This window comes from Mustela nigripes, chromosome 1, assembly GCF_022355385.1.
Source record: "Mustela nigripes isolate SB6536 chromosome 1, MUSNIG.SB6536, whole genome shotgun sequence".
Classification (NCBI taxonomy): domain Eukaryota; kingdom Metazoa; phylum Chordata; class Mammalia; order Carnivora; family Mustelidae; genus Mustela; species Mustela nigripes.
Genome location: NC_081557.1, coordinates 8,147,124 through 8,161,423, shown reverse-complemented (window position 1 = coordinate 8,161,423; position 14,300 = coordinate 8,147,124). Strand labels below are relative to the sequence as shown.

Below are 14,300 nucleotides of genomic sequence, written 5' to 3'. Positions count from 1 at the left end.
TGTTTCTCCCGCTCCCACTCCATCTGCTTGTGTTCCCTCTCTTGCTGTGTGTCTGTCAAATAAATAAATAAAATCTTTTAAAATAATAATAATAAAATTTTAAAAATAAAAATAGAACTACTTTATGATCCAGCAAATCCTCCTTGGGTATATACCCAAAAGAATTCAGACCAGTATCTCGAGATACCTCCATTCCCAGGTTCGCTGCCGCATGATTCACAAGAGCCCAGACATGGAAACAACGTAAATGCCCATCAGCTGATGAAGGAACAGAGAAATGTGGTATCTACCTACAATGGAATACCACTGAGCCTTAAAGAGGAAGGAATCCCGCCATGTGCGACGACACGAATGAACCCGAAGGATATTAGCTGAGATAAGCCAGTCACAGAAGGACAAATACTTCTTGATTCCACTTATGTGAGGTATCTGAATAGTCAAACTCAGAGAAATAGAGAGAAGAATGGTGGTTGGCAGGGGAGAAGGGGAAACGGGACTTGTTTAATGGGTATAAAGTTTCTGTGATGCAAGACGAATGGGTTCTTGAAATCTGCTACACAACACGGTGCCCATAGCTGACAATATTACACCGCATACTAATGTTATTAAAAGGGTAGAACTCATGTTAAGTGCTTTTACCACAGTAAAAACAAGGAAAAAGAAAGGATATGTTCACACCAATACTGGTACATGAATGTTCATGGTAGCATGATTCGTAATAACCACAACGTAAAAATAACCCAAGCATCCTTCAAATGATGAAAAGATAAAGTGTGACACGTCCACACAACACAGCATTATGCAGCCACAAGAAGAAATGAAGTACTGATGCATTCTACATCATGGATGGGTCTTGAGGGCACTGGGCTGGAATCACCAGCACCAGGCTGGTTGGGTAGAGGGGTCAGGGAGGCCAAACACAGAGACCGCAGATTGTATGACTCTGTTTGTATGAAATGCCCAGAGGAGGCAAACAGATCCGTGGAGAAGGAAAGTAGATCAGCAGTGGCCAGGGACTGGGATAGGAGGGAAATGGGGAGTGACTGCTAATGAGAAGTGAGTTTCTTTCTGGGGTGATGAAAATCTTCCAGAAGTAGATGGTGGTGATACTTGCTCAGCCTCATGACTATACTAAAAACTGCTGAATTATGTACTTTTAAAGCATAAATTTTATGATATATGACTTAGATCTCAATGAAAAAGAGCTCAAACTGGCATATACTTACTAACTAGAAAAATAAGCCTGTATCAGGGAAATAAGAAGACTAAAGACAGGCTCTGGAGGAACAGGAGTCATACATACACTCAGATACTAAGTGCTGGATATTTGGGGGAAATGGTATTCTTTCATGCAGTGAAATGGTAAACTCTCATAAATACTGTCAAGAACAATTTGGCAGAAGCTAGAAAAAGGCGGAATGGGCCTCTTGGACCTAGCAATTCCACTTCCAAGTGGCTTTCTAATGTTCTGAACCAGAACAAAGAGAAAGAAAAGTATACTTAACATTCTGACTAAATATACACATACATAAGGCTAAAACTAAATTTATCTGTGTACTGCACTCTACCACTTTTCTACTGTTCTAGTTCTTTTTTTAATGTTTTACTTATTTATTTGACAGACAGAGATCACAAGTAGGCAGAGCAGCAGACAGAGGTAGAGGAGGAAGCAGGCTAGAGCCCGATGCGGAGTTCGATCCCAGGACCCCAAGATCATGGCCTGAGCCAAAGGCAGACGCTTAATCCAATGAGCCACCCAGGCATCCCTCTAGTTTTTTCTTTTTAAATACTGGTCATGAGCCAATAAATTGATTTCTCTACCATTAACGGGTCATGGTCAGAGTTCACAGAACCTGGAGTCACGCTTGCACATTTACTCAAGGAGACATTTAAGCTTTGCGCAGTGGCAGTATCGTAGCCAATGAGGTTTATCCGAGGCGCGATTATTGCTAATTGAAAACTCAAGGAGACATTTAACAGATCATTCACTGTAGCAAGGATTATAAAAATTAAAAAAAAGAAAGAAAGAAAGAAAGAAACAATCTACATGTTCACCAGTGGGTAAATGGGCAAATAAAAAAAGATATATTCATATGAAGACAACCACATAACAGTTAAAAAGAATAAACTGGAGCCACATATTTAAGAATGTAGATTTTCAATTAAAAAGTAAAAACAAATAATCTACTTTTTTAAAAGATTTTATTTATTTAGGAGAGGAAGAAAGAATGCACAAGCAGAGGCTTGACATCATCATCCTGAGGTCACGACCCGAGCCAGAATTAAGAGTCGATACTTGACCAACTGAGCCACCACCCAGGTGCCCCCCCAAATTATCTATTTCTTTAGCCAGATAAATTGTAAGCTAAAATCTCACCAGCTATATTAAAAAACAAGAAAACCACGCAAAACTGTTATTTGGGTAACTTCTAAAGAACTGCTTATTCGTATGACATTTACCCAATATTATATTGATTTTTAAAAGCTCTCCTGATCCTGCTGAATGTCTGAACATAATATTTTTTAAAAGAGTAGAAATGCAACAATGAGCTATCCCTACACCTCTACTGGAATGGCAAAAATCAAGAAGACTGACAACATCAAATGCTGACAAGGATACAGAACAAGAGAACTTTCACATTCGTTGCTGGAAAAAATGCAAAATGATACAGGTACTCTTTGGAAGACAGTTTGACAGTTTCTTACAAAACTAAAAATCACCTTGCCATACAATCCGACAATGTCCTTGGTATTTACCCAAATTAGTTGAAACTTATGTTTCAACATAAATGCTTACACAGCAGCTTTATTCATAATTGTCAAAACTGGAAGCAAACAAGAAGTATTTCAGAAAAAAAGAAAAGAAGTATTTCAGAAGGTGAATGGATACACCGTGGTATGTTCAGACAATGGAATATTATTCAACGATAAAAAGAAAAGAGCTATCAAGTTATAAAAAAACTGAGGAACCATGAAAGCACACTGCTAAATGAAAGAAGGCAATCAGAAAAGACTACACATTGTATGATTCCAACTACATGACATTCTAGAAAATGCAGATTTCTGGAGACAGTGTGAAGATCAGTGGTCGCCAGGAGTTGAGGAGGAGGCGGGAGCAAACAGGCAGAGCACAGGGTTTTCCGGCAGTGTTCCTACTGTCTGAGACAGCAATGGCAGCTGCACACTATTACACACTTATGGAAACCCAGAGACCATAAACACAAAGAGGGAACCCTAATGCAAAGCATGGGCTTTAGTTAATAATAGTATATCAATATTAGTTCATTGGGGTGCCTGGGTGGCTCAGTGGGTTAAAGCCTCTGCTTTCGGCTCAGGTCATGATCTCAGGGTCCTGGGATTGAGCCCCACATCGGGCTCTCTGCTCAGCAGGGAGCCTGCTTCCTCCTCTCTCTCTGCCTGTTTCTCTGCCTACTTGTGATCTCTGTTTATCAAATAAATGAATAAAATATTTTTTAAGAAAGTTAAAAAAAAAAAACTTAAATAAAAAAAAGAAACCTATTACTATTTAACCTTTTAAAATATACTCGTGCTATTTTTAAACCATGCACTTACATTATTTTCAGATGAATTATCAGAGTACACATTAAAGTTCTTGTCCTGTTGCTGTTTTTGTTAATTAACAAGTCTTTTCTTCCTTACCTTCTTCCCACCCGGCTTCTCCACAGTAAAAACTTCACTCCAGATCTGAATCCCTGTTGTTTCTGGGTCAGAGCCCCCTCTCCATGAAAACCCTGTTAATGGTTCTTCTGAGTCACCCAACCAATTTGAATGGCCACCTTCCTTCTATAGGAAAAAAAAAGAAATTTCCATTAAGTCTTAAATTTTGAGTAATTTTACATATCAAGGATAATCGACGAGCTTATTTTGCTCTTTTGGATATTTTCCAATCTGAAATGAAACAATTCAAATTTACCTGGAAATATAAATATCGTAGCATGAAGTCCAGGAAGAAGGACTTGCCCTTTCGGAAGGCACCAGCCACCGACACCACCACCACATCAAGGTCTCGGATGTGGTCCTGCAAGAGAATGCTGGCCAAGGCTTTCTCTTCTAGCTCATAGGAATGCTGGTCTTTCTGAACCAAAACAACCTGCACTGGGCCAGGCTTTCCACTCTCCATGGCATCACCTAGATTGTTGTAGAGAAAAAGAAAATTAGTTTCAAATCTTTTTTAAATTTGTATTTTTGAACATGGGAAAAGCAAAAACTTTTTAAATGACACAAAAGCACAAACAATAAAAGAAAAAATGACAAATTAGACTCCATTAAAATTAAGAGTTTTTGTTCATTAAAAGACATCATTAATGGGAGGATCGGGTAACTGGGTGATAGACATTAAGGAGGGCCCGTGATGTAATGAGCCCTGGGTGTTACATAAAACTGATGAATCACTGACCTCTACCTCTGAAACCAATAATACATTATATGTTAATTAACTGAATTTAAATTTTAAAAAAGACATCATGAAGAGAAAGTAAAAATGAAAGCCACAGACTAGGAGAAAACACCTATATCCAAAAGACTCACATCCACAGTCAATATAGAATTTCTTTTTTTTTTTTTAAGATTTTATTTATTTATTTGACAGAGAGAGATCACAAATAGGCAGAGAGACAGACAGAGAGAGAGATGAGGAGAAGCAGGCTCCCTGCTGAGCAGAGAGCCCAATGCGGGACTCGATCCCAGGCCCCTGGGATCATGACCTGAGCCGAAGGCAGAGGCTTGACCCACTGAGCCACCCAGGCGCCCCTCAATATAGAATTTCTTAAGAAAAGGACAAATATTCCAATTTTAAAACAGTAATAAGCAGGGCACCTAGGTAAGCTCAGCCAGTTAAGCGTCTGCCTTTGGGTCAGGTCATGATCCCAGGGTCCTTGGATCAAGTCCCAGGTCAGGCTCCCTGCCTCTCCTTCTCCCTTGGCCCCTCCTCCCTGCTCGTGCCCTCTTTTCTTCTTACTCTCTCTCCCTCAAATAAATAAAATCTTTAAAGATGAGCAGAGAGCCTGAGGCAGGGCTCAATCCCAGGATCCTAAGATCACGACCTGAACCGAAGGCAGATGCTTAACCCTCTGAGCCACCCAGGTACCCCAATAAATAAAATCTTAAAAAAAAGAAAAAAAAAAGATTCACATCAACTTTATTCAAAATAGTCCCAAAGCAGAAACAATCCAAATGTCCATCAACAGTAGATAAGGGTGCCTGCCACTGCTAAGCCTTTTAACATACATTTTATTTAATCTTCAGAATAACCCCATGTGGTAAATAATACAGCCTCATCTTTAAAAATAAGGAAACTAGGGCTACAAAATTTAAATGTCTTATCCAACATGTTCCGGAGAAAAGCTCAAAACGCTCTTTATGTGCTAGGACTTGCAGATCACTTTTTTTTTTTAAGATTTGATTTATTTATTTGACAGAGATCACAAGTAGGCAGAGAGGCAGGCAGAGAGAGAAGAGGAATCCGGCTCCCTGCTGAGTAGAGAGCCTGATGGGGCTTGATCCCAGGACCCTGAAATCATGACCTGAGCCGAAGGTAGAGGCTTAACCCACTGAGCCACCCAGGCGCCCCTTGCAGATCACTCTTAACAACCTAGTCAACATTTTAGGGGCAATTAATTCTTTACCTCACAATTAAGCACTAACTAGTAGTTTCCCTACCAAAGTTGAAAGCAGAAAGATATCAATTCCTTGAAATTCACAGAGCCACTCAGCAGCTATGGATTTACAGAAAGTTTACAAAAAACTACCAGTGTGGCCTCAGGGATGAAGCAAAGCACTATTTCCCGAAGTATAAGTATGCAGCACTGGTATAAAAGATGTTTTCATGTAGTTAAAAGGACATTGTTTTAATAATTACGTATTTTCATGTGTATAAGGAAACAAAACCATGTTTTAATGGTTTACTACTTAGAAGAATGCTAAGTTTAAAAGATGAATCAATTCAAAGTAAATTGAAAAACAAATATTAAGCAAAGCACAGTACAGGCAAACAGATATGGCCAAAATCACAAATACGGTCCCCAAATTGCTTTTGTCTGGGAAACACTGAAGGCTGTGTGATCACAGTAAAAAAGTCAACAAAACAGCTTGCCTGCCAGATTCTACCCATTGAGCTATGGGAATTACTACTCACTTTTTATACTTAAAATATCAGAAAGTAACAAAAGGCTCTTCCCACTTTTATATTTTTATCAAACTAGTGGAAAACAAGTTATAAATATACTTAAACTGCCACGATGTCCTTGTAATAAATGTGTATTACTATCTTTCTTTCCCATTACTGCCTGGGTAAGAAGGAAACATTTCTGTGAATAATAATAATCTCTTGCAGTCTTTTTTACTGCCACAATAGGAGGTGAATCCAAGACCTAAAGACCTTCAATCTTTCATATGAAAGAACTATCGAGGGCACCTGGTGGCTCAGTTGGCTAAGCGTCCACCTTCGTCTGCTGTCCGCTCAGGTCAGGATCTTGGGGTCCTGGGATCGAGTCCCGCATGGAGCCCCCTATTCAGTGGGGAGTCTGCTTCTCACTCTCACTCTGCTCCCCCTGCTTGTGCTCGCTCCCTTTCTCTGTCAAATAAATAAAAATAAAATCTTAAAAAAGAAAAAAGAACTAACAAGAACTCACTCAGATCTTATGGATAAACCAGTGTTACGTACTGCACAAGACTCAGAGCAGGTCCAAACCAAGTCCCTGGGTGGCTGGTTGCTCCCCCAGTAAGTCATTTTCCCCTCCTGCTATGGCAACTGATTTTTAGCTGGGCATCAAACTGCCCAAAAGAAATCTTCAACCCAACCTTGCAGCGGGGGTTATCACTGTGTGACTCAGTTCAGACTGGAAATGATACAGCAAATTCTGGGGCAGGCACTTTCCCCTTTCCTGCTCTCTGGATGTATTTGGGGGAGGGAGTCATCATGCACCAGGCGCATGAGGGCAACGCCCCAGAAATACTGGAGCTACAAGAGAGGTAGGGCCTCAGACTTCGTGTAGCAGAACTGCCCTGCTGGCTCACTTTTATGTGAAATAAATAAGTAAATAAATGTCTACCTCGTTTAGATTAACTAATTTGAAGGCTCTTTCGGATACAGCCAAACCCAGGAACCAGTTTAAGAGTCCCCCAGGATCTCACAATTAAGTTCATGATACTGGCTCTTTCCATTTCATCTATTAAACCATTAAAGTCTACAGAACAAAGCAGACACACAACAGATGATCACAGGAAGAATGAATCTGTCGGGCTGTAATATAGCGGAAGGCCACAACCCTGAGAATGCAGGTGGTTTTGCCAGAGCAACAGACACAGAAGGTAAGGTTCCCTGGGCTACTGACAAGACGGAATAACCCAATGACAGGAACGTATGCAGTTATGCACAATGAGCTGTACTTCAAGAGAATCTGAAGACCATTGAGGACAGTTGCGGGGGGAAAAGGTGATGAAGCCCTTCACTCAACTCTTCCTCTCCTTCTGCCCAGAGAACAGTGAAAAGGAAGAGAAAACCAGACTATTTTAGTTGGAGGAGCGGAGCTGATCTTGCATTTCTCTTCGAATGGTTTACTGGACACACTGGATTTAGAAAGATCTTGCTCCTTTGGTTTCCATCCACTTAAGGGAAAAATCATTGTGAACCGCACACATCACCAATAATCCAATTTAAACAAATAGAGTTGCTCACTTTTCACCATATCATCTTTCTCTCTCATTTTCTAAGACAAGACAGTACCTTTTTTTCTAAAAGATTTATTTATTTTGAGAGAGAGCAAAAGGGAAGCGAGGGGGAGAGGAAGAGGGAATCTCTAGCAGACACGGCACTGAGCATAGAGCCTGACACAGGGTTCACTCTCGCGACCCTGAGATCATAACTGGAGCCAAATCCAAGAGTCAGATACTCAACCGACTGAGCCAGCCAGCTGCCCCCAAGACAGTATCATTGATCTTCCAAGTAAAAACTTTACTTTTACTCACCCCTTTCCAGGTGTCATCTAAATGCCATTTATTCTTTAAAAAAATTGCTAAAAGGGGTGCCTGGCTGGCACAGTTGGAAGAGTATGCAACTCTTGATCTTGAGGTCATGAGTTCAGGCCTCACATGGGAGGCAGAAATTACTTAAATGAGTAAAACTATAAAAACTTTAACAAAAAAATAAATGTCCTTTGCCGATTTATCCCCATATCTCAGGCTCCCCAATCCCTTACGATGTCTTAATCAAAACCTCAGGACCTTCTCCCTTAGATCTTACCACCACCTCCTGATCTTTCTCGCCTGTTAGGTACTATCCCCAAGTGTTGCTTTAATGATGCGATCCCATCCATTAGGGCTGACCTCCTTCAATATAGTACATAAATACATCACGATAGCAACTACATAAGGGCTCCCCAAACACTTTATGGATCAAGGACTCAAAGCTAAATCTCCATCCTCTAAGTCAAACCCTTTCACCATTCTCCCCACTTATTCCTCACCCTCCCTCGTCCTCTCAGACAAATTTACTTTCACTGGTCTTTCTACTGAAGAAACAGGATTCTGGTCCTGTCCTGCCTTGATTCCAAAATTTCAAATGTATAACTTATTCAACCACTTGTTCCCATGGCCTCAAAAACACATCCCTCCCCCCCAACTCCAGGCAAAGACTGACCCTTCAACACCCACCTTCTCCTCCCTCTGGCCCTATCCTTTGCCTATCACTTTACATGGTATACTTAAAAAAAAAAAAAAAAAAAAAAAAAAAGAAAAGAAAAAGAAAAAGAAAGAAAAAAAAACACGTTCTGGAGTCTAGATACAGCAGGGCTTGAATGCTTCCTTTCTGCCCTCTAGAATGTAAGCTCCATTAGGGTAAGAACTTTTGTCTCTGCTGTTCAATGCTATATCCCCCAAGACCCCAGAACCGTGCCCATACATAGTAGATATCCAAAAAATATTTCTGGAATAACTGAATAAACTCCACCACTTAGTCTCAATGTAACTATGGATAAATTTCTAACCACTTTCAGGTCCATTTATTTAGAAACTGAATACTCATCTCAAAGCCCAGAGTCCAATACATACTAGAAACTCATAAAGTGGTCCCACTTTCCTATTTCTACTAAAACCTCATACATACTGTATTATCCCACCCATTCCAATATTAATATTAATCATGACTTATCACTCACGTGGGAACTTCTGGGGAGTAGGGAAACTGTTATACTCAGCCCCAGTATCTAAAAGGAAGAATAACAGTCTCCTAGTATTGTGAGCACTAAACCCAGTAATACTTGCCAAGCACCTCAATAAAAACCAGTTTCTTCCCTTCCCCCACTGCGGTCTCCTTTCTTTCTGGGCCAAATTCCTTGAAGGTGTGTCTTCATTCATGTACCTGCCCATTCCCTTCTCATTACCTTGCAACCTGACCTTCCTCTCAACCTCCTTGCTGAAACCCTTCGTTTATCAATGACCTGTCTTGCCAAATCCAATGGCCCTTCCTTGATTCTCACTTCACCCTCTCTGCATAACAAAACACAACTGGCATCTGCTTCTAGAACTCCTGAAAACCTTTGGTCTCAGAGACAGTGCCCATTTCTAGCTCCCTTCCAACCTCTTCACCATCTTTTGCTACTTCTTTTTCTCTTCAGGCTCCTCTGAGCGCCACGGGTGCTCTGCTTCCGTCTCGAAGTTCTCCTTCACTCCCTCACTGAGCTCTTTTATTAGTTCACTATACCCTCTTTTGGTGATGCAACGTCATTAATTCCCAACCTGCATTCAGGTCCAATACACAACTGCCTCAGGGACAGACGCACCTGGATACTCCACTGTCACCTCCTTCTCAGGAGTAGTGTGTAGAAATATATGGGCACAAGAGTCAAGAGACGAGTTCCTGTTCCAGTTCTACCACTAACAACCTATGTGACTCTGGGCATGTCTAGTTTGTGGTCTCAAGAGTGAAATGAGTCAAGATTTAACTTCTAGAAACCCTGCAGGACTAACACTCTCTGTATCTATTTATGGTATTGTCGCAATGAATCCTCAGTTACTCCACTTCTTTCAAATCTCTACTTCTCAGCCTCCACAGCTTCCCTGACTCCATCTTCCTATATACCATATAGCTCCAAATCCATTTATTTCCTTTTTTATATGTATATTGATGTGAGAGAGCGAGTGAGCACGGGGGAATGGGGGGGGAAGCGGGCACAGAGGGAGAAGGAGAGAGCATCTTAAGCAGACCCCACACTGAACGTGGAGCCTGACACAGGGCTCAATCCCATGATCCTGAGACCACAACCTGAGCTGAAACCAAGAGTTGGACACTTAACCGACTGCATCACCCAGGCTCATTTCTCCCTCCTAGGACTAAAGCTTGTTTTGGCAAAGGTTGTTATTCTCCGGTGAGGCAGAATGTACAGGAGAAAGGCCTTCCCCAACACTTAGGGCCCAGCTGTAGAATGACTGTACAAACCACATGATTAAATCGTTTTACTTCTCTGCGTCTCAGTTTCCTCTACAAAATCAGGCAGTTAGGTGAAGCTATTGTTTTTCTAGCTCTAAGAGTCAGTGACTCTTCAACAACTGAAAATTTCCTGAATGTCTAAACTGGCCAAACTTGCTAGGTAACCTATACATCCCTTGGGTTAAATTTAAATTGTACAGGCCTGGCTAAAGAACAGATCAAAATTTATAATGATAAAAACATTAAAGCAACTTGCTCAGTAAGGACTCACACAAAAGTTTCTGAGGTTTGGGGTTTTTGTTTTGAGGGTTTTTGGGGGGAGGGAGGAAGGGCTTCCCCTAATTGCAATGAAATTACTCCCACTTCTCAGGAATCTTAAACTCTGGAGATCTTACCTCCAGGAATGTTATTAAAGAAACCTTTAGGGTGCCTGAGTGGCTCAGAGGGTTAAGCCTCTGCTTTCCGCTCAGGTCGTGATCTCAGGGTCCTGGAATCATGCCCCGCATCAGGCTCTCTGCTCAGCAGGGATCCTGCTTCCCTCTCTCTCTGCCTGCTTCTCTGCCTACTTGTGATCTCTCTCTCTCTCTGTCAAATAAATAAATAAATAAATAAAATCTTAAAAAAAAAGAAATAAGATATTTTAAAAAAAGAGAAAAAGAAAAACCTTTAGGGGACAACCTTTTATGCCTTTTCCCTTTAGTAAAGCAATTATTTCCCAAGATCTAGATAACCACTCTGAGACAACAGTAATCCTCACTTATATGAACAGTTAATGCTTATTTAGATGAAGAGTTGATGCTGTATTATGCTCATTTATATGAATAACAGAAGAGACATTTTGTACACACAGATATGGCCTGACTATAGCCACATCTGTCATCCATTTACACATAAGTGAACTGAAAACCAATGTTTAAAAAAAAAGAAAAAAAAAAAGACAAATAGACCAAATACTGTATCATATTGCCAATTCTGATTATTGCTGTAAATAGTACATGGTAATACTGAATCAGTCATCATTTCAGTTATATAAGAAGTGCTGAAAATTCTTGGATAATTAAAAAGACTTTCGGGGCGCCTGGGTGGCTCAGTGGGTTAAAGCCTCTGCCTTCGGCTCAGGTCATGATCTCAGGTCCTGGGATCGAGTCCCGCATCCGGCTCTCTGCTCAGCAGGGAGCCTGCTTCCTCCTCTCTCTCCGCCTGCCTCTCTGCCTACTTGCAATCTCTATCTGTCAAATAAATAAATAAACAAAATCTTTTTTAAAATAAATAAATAAAAAGCCTTTCAACAGTCCATGTGGAAGCTACAAACTTTTTTCTAATTACTTTTCAAGTACTGATTTAGCCTTTACTTCTGGCACAATACACCTTAACCCAGACTAACCAGTAGGTTTAAATGTGCCTGTTCAAATAATCTCTGTAATAACAGCATTCAACAGCCTGGCTCTGCACTAAAATGAGAAGAACAGACAACCCAAATAGAAAGAAGCTGAAAGACTAACAAGTGAAACTAATTCTCGTAAGGAAAACTGTAGAGATCTGAGCAAATGACAGCATTAACTCTTCTAGAATGATCTAACTCTGAATGTTTGTCTTAAAGATGTTTTATTTGAGAGAAAAGAGAGAAGGCACACGGAGGGGCAGAGGGACAGAGAGAGAATCTCAAACAGACCCCCTCACTGAGCGAAGAACCCAATAGGGCTCCATCTCATGACCCCAAGATCACAACATGAGCTGAATCCAAGAATCAGATGCTCAACTAACTGTACCTCCCAGGAGCCCCTGCAGCTACTTTTTAAAAAGTCTTTTAGATTGGGGTGCCTGGGTGGCTCAGTGGGTTGGGCCTCTGCCTTCAGCTCAAGTCCTGATCTCAGGGTCCTGGGATCAAGCCCTGCACTGGGCTCTCTGCTCGGCGGGGAGCCTGCTTCCTCCTCTCTCTCTGCCTGCCTCTCTGCCTTCTTGTGATCTCTCTCTCTGTTAAATAAATAAAATCTTTTTAAAAAATGAATAAATAAAAATAAAAAGTCTTTTAGGGGCACCTGGGTGGTGCAGTCTGTTGAGCATCCATCTCTTGTTTTGGCTCAGGTCACAATCTCAGGGTGCCGGGATCAAGCCCCACGTCAGGCTCTGCACTAGATGTGGAGTCTGCTTAAGATTCTCTCTCCCTCTGCTCCTCCCACTTATGTCACCTCCTTCACTCAAATAAATGAATAAAATCTTAAAAAAATAAGTCATGGGGCGCCTGGGTGGCTCAATGGGTTAAAGCCTCTGCCTTTGGCTCACGTCATGGTGTCAGGGTCCTGGGATCGAGCCCCGCATCAGACTCTCTGCTCAGCGGGGAGCCTGCTTCCTCCTCTCTCTCTGCCTGCCTCTCTGCCTACTTGTGATCTCTCTCTCTCTGTGCCAAATAAATAAACAAAACCTTAAAAAAAAAAAAGTCATTTTAAAAATGCAAAAGTAGCTGCAGAGGCTAAATAAAAGTCACTGAGACTACTGAATCATCATCAGCCTTTCCAGTCCTATGGAAAACATACATTCTGGGGGCGCCTGGGTGGCCCAGTGGGTTGAGCCTCTGCCTTCGGCTCGGGTCATGATCCCAGAGTCCTGGGATCGAGCCCCACATCGGGCTCTCTGCTGGGCAGGGAGCCTGTGTCCCTCTCTCTCTCTGCCTGCCTCTCTGCCTACTTCTGATCTCTGTCTGTCAAATAAATAAATTAAATATTAAAATATATATATATGTGTATATATATGTATATATATACATTCTAAGAAATAAGTTCTATTAAAAAACATTATAGGGAAAAAAGTTTAAATTCCCCTCAAATATTTGAAAAGACCATCTGAACAGTGATAAACTCAAGGAAACTAGTTAACTGTAAGCAAGTACAACTGCTTTTTCAGAAAATTCATACAGAATTAAGTTAATCAATTCAACAATGCACACCAGGTTCCTCAAGCTCAGCACTACTGCTATCTTGGGCTGGGTAACTCTTCGTTATGGGGAGCTAGTCTGTTAATTGTAGGATATTTGGCAGCAACTCTGGCCTCTACCCACTAGATACCAGTAGTGCTACCCCTGGTTCTCAGACCCAAAAATGTCTGCAGATATTGCTAGATGTCCCATAGCTGCAAAATCCCCCCAGGTGAAGAACCACTACGGCAAAGCCGGCCCCAGTGCTCATCTTTACTATTCAGAGTTCCAAAGAGCAGATTAACTACAGTTTCAGAAACATTTCACTGAGTAGAGTGTATGACTCAGGGCAAAGTTATGACCTGAGTTTTCCACTCTCCTTTTGAAACACATTTACTAAAGGGCAAGAGGAACACACCCAAAACCAGAAGCACACTATTTCATGCCTTGTTCTCGATGGCAGTCTTTAAAGTCCCTAACTCAGGCAAGGCCAGAGAGAACGCATCATCATGTATGATGGTAAACCCTCAGCCAACTCAAACTGCTGGGTGTGGTTCCATTTTGCTGATGGTTGGGAGTGCTTTTTTTTTTTTTTTTTAATTTGACAGAGAGAGATGACAAGCAGGCAGAGAGAGGGGAGGAGGCAGGCTCCCTGCTGAGCAGAAAGCCCAATGCGGGGCTCCATCCCAGGACCCTAGGATCATGACCTGAGCCGAAGGCAGCGGCTTAACCCACTGAGCCACCCAGGCGCCCTGGGAGTGCTTTTATACAGTCTATTTTGTCTTAAGGCACTAAGTATGCTGGTAGATACATGTACATTTTTTTAAAAAAAGATTTTATTTATTTATTTGACAGAGAGAGATCACAAGTAGGCAAAGAGGTAGGCAGAGAGAGAGAGAGAGAGAAGGAAGCAGGTGCTGAGCAGAGAGCCCGAAGTGGGACTCG

General features: G+C 41.5%; 1 protein-coding gene and 1 pseudogene across 3 annotated transcripts in view; one reads left to right on the top strand and one right to left on the bottom strand.

Moving 5' to 3' along the window:
- The window catches only part of ATL3 (atlastin GTPase 3), a 51,028-nt gene that overhangs the window by 32,740 nt on the left and 3,988 nt on the right, over nt 1-14,300 (bottom strand). For 2 of the 3 annotated variants that reach the window (XM_059403241.1, XM_059403251.1), the window contains exons 2-3: nt 3,935-4,149; nt 3,661-3,804 (exon numbers count right to left, since the gene is read on the bottom strand). In XM_059403241.1, the coding sequence (XP_059259224.1) occupies nt 3,661-3,804; nt 3,935-4,149 (359 nt within the window). Of the gene's footprint in view, nt 1-3,660; nt 3,805-3,934; nt 4,150-6,433; nt 6,557-14,300 lie in introns of those variants that run through there. The other variant, XM_059403262.1, reaches the window with a different exon arrangement.
- Nucleotides 1,893-1,974, top strand: LOC132008763 (U4 spliceosomal RNA; annotated as a pseudogene).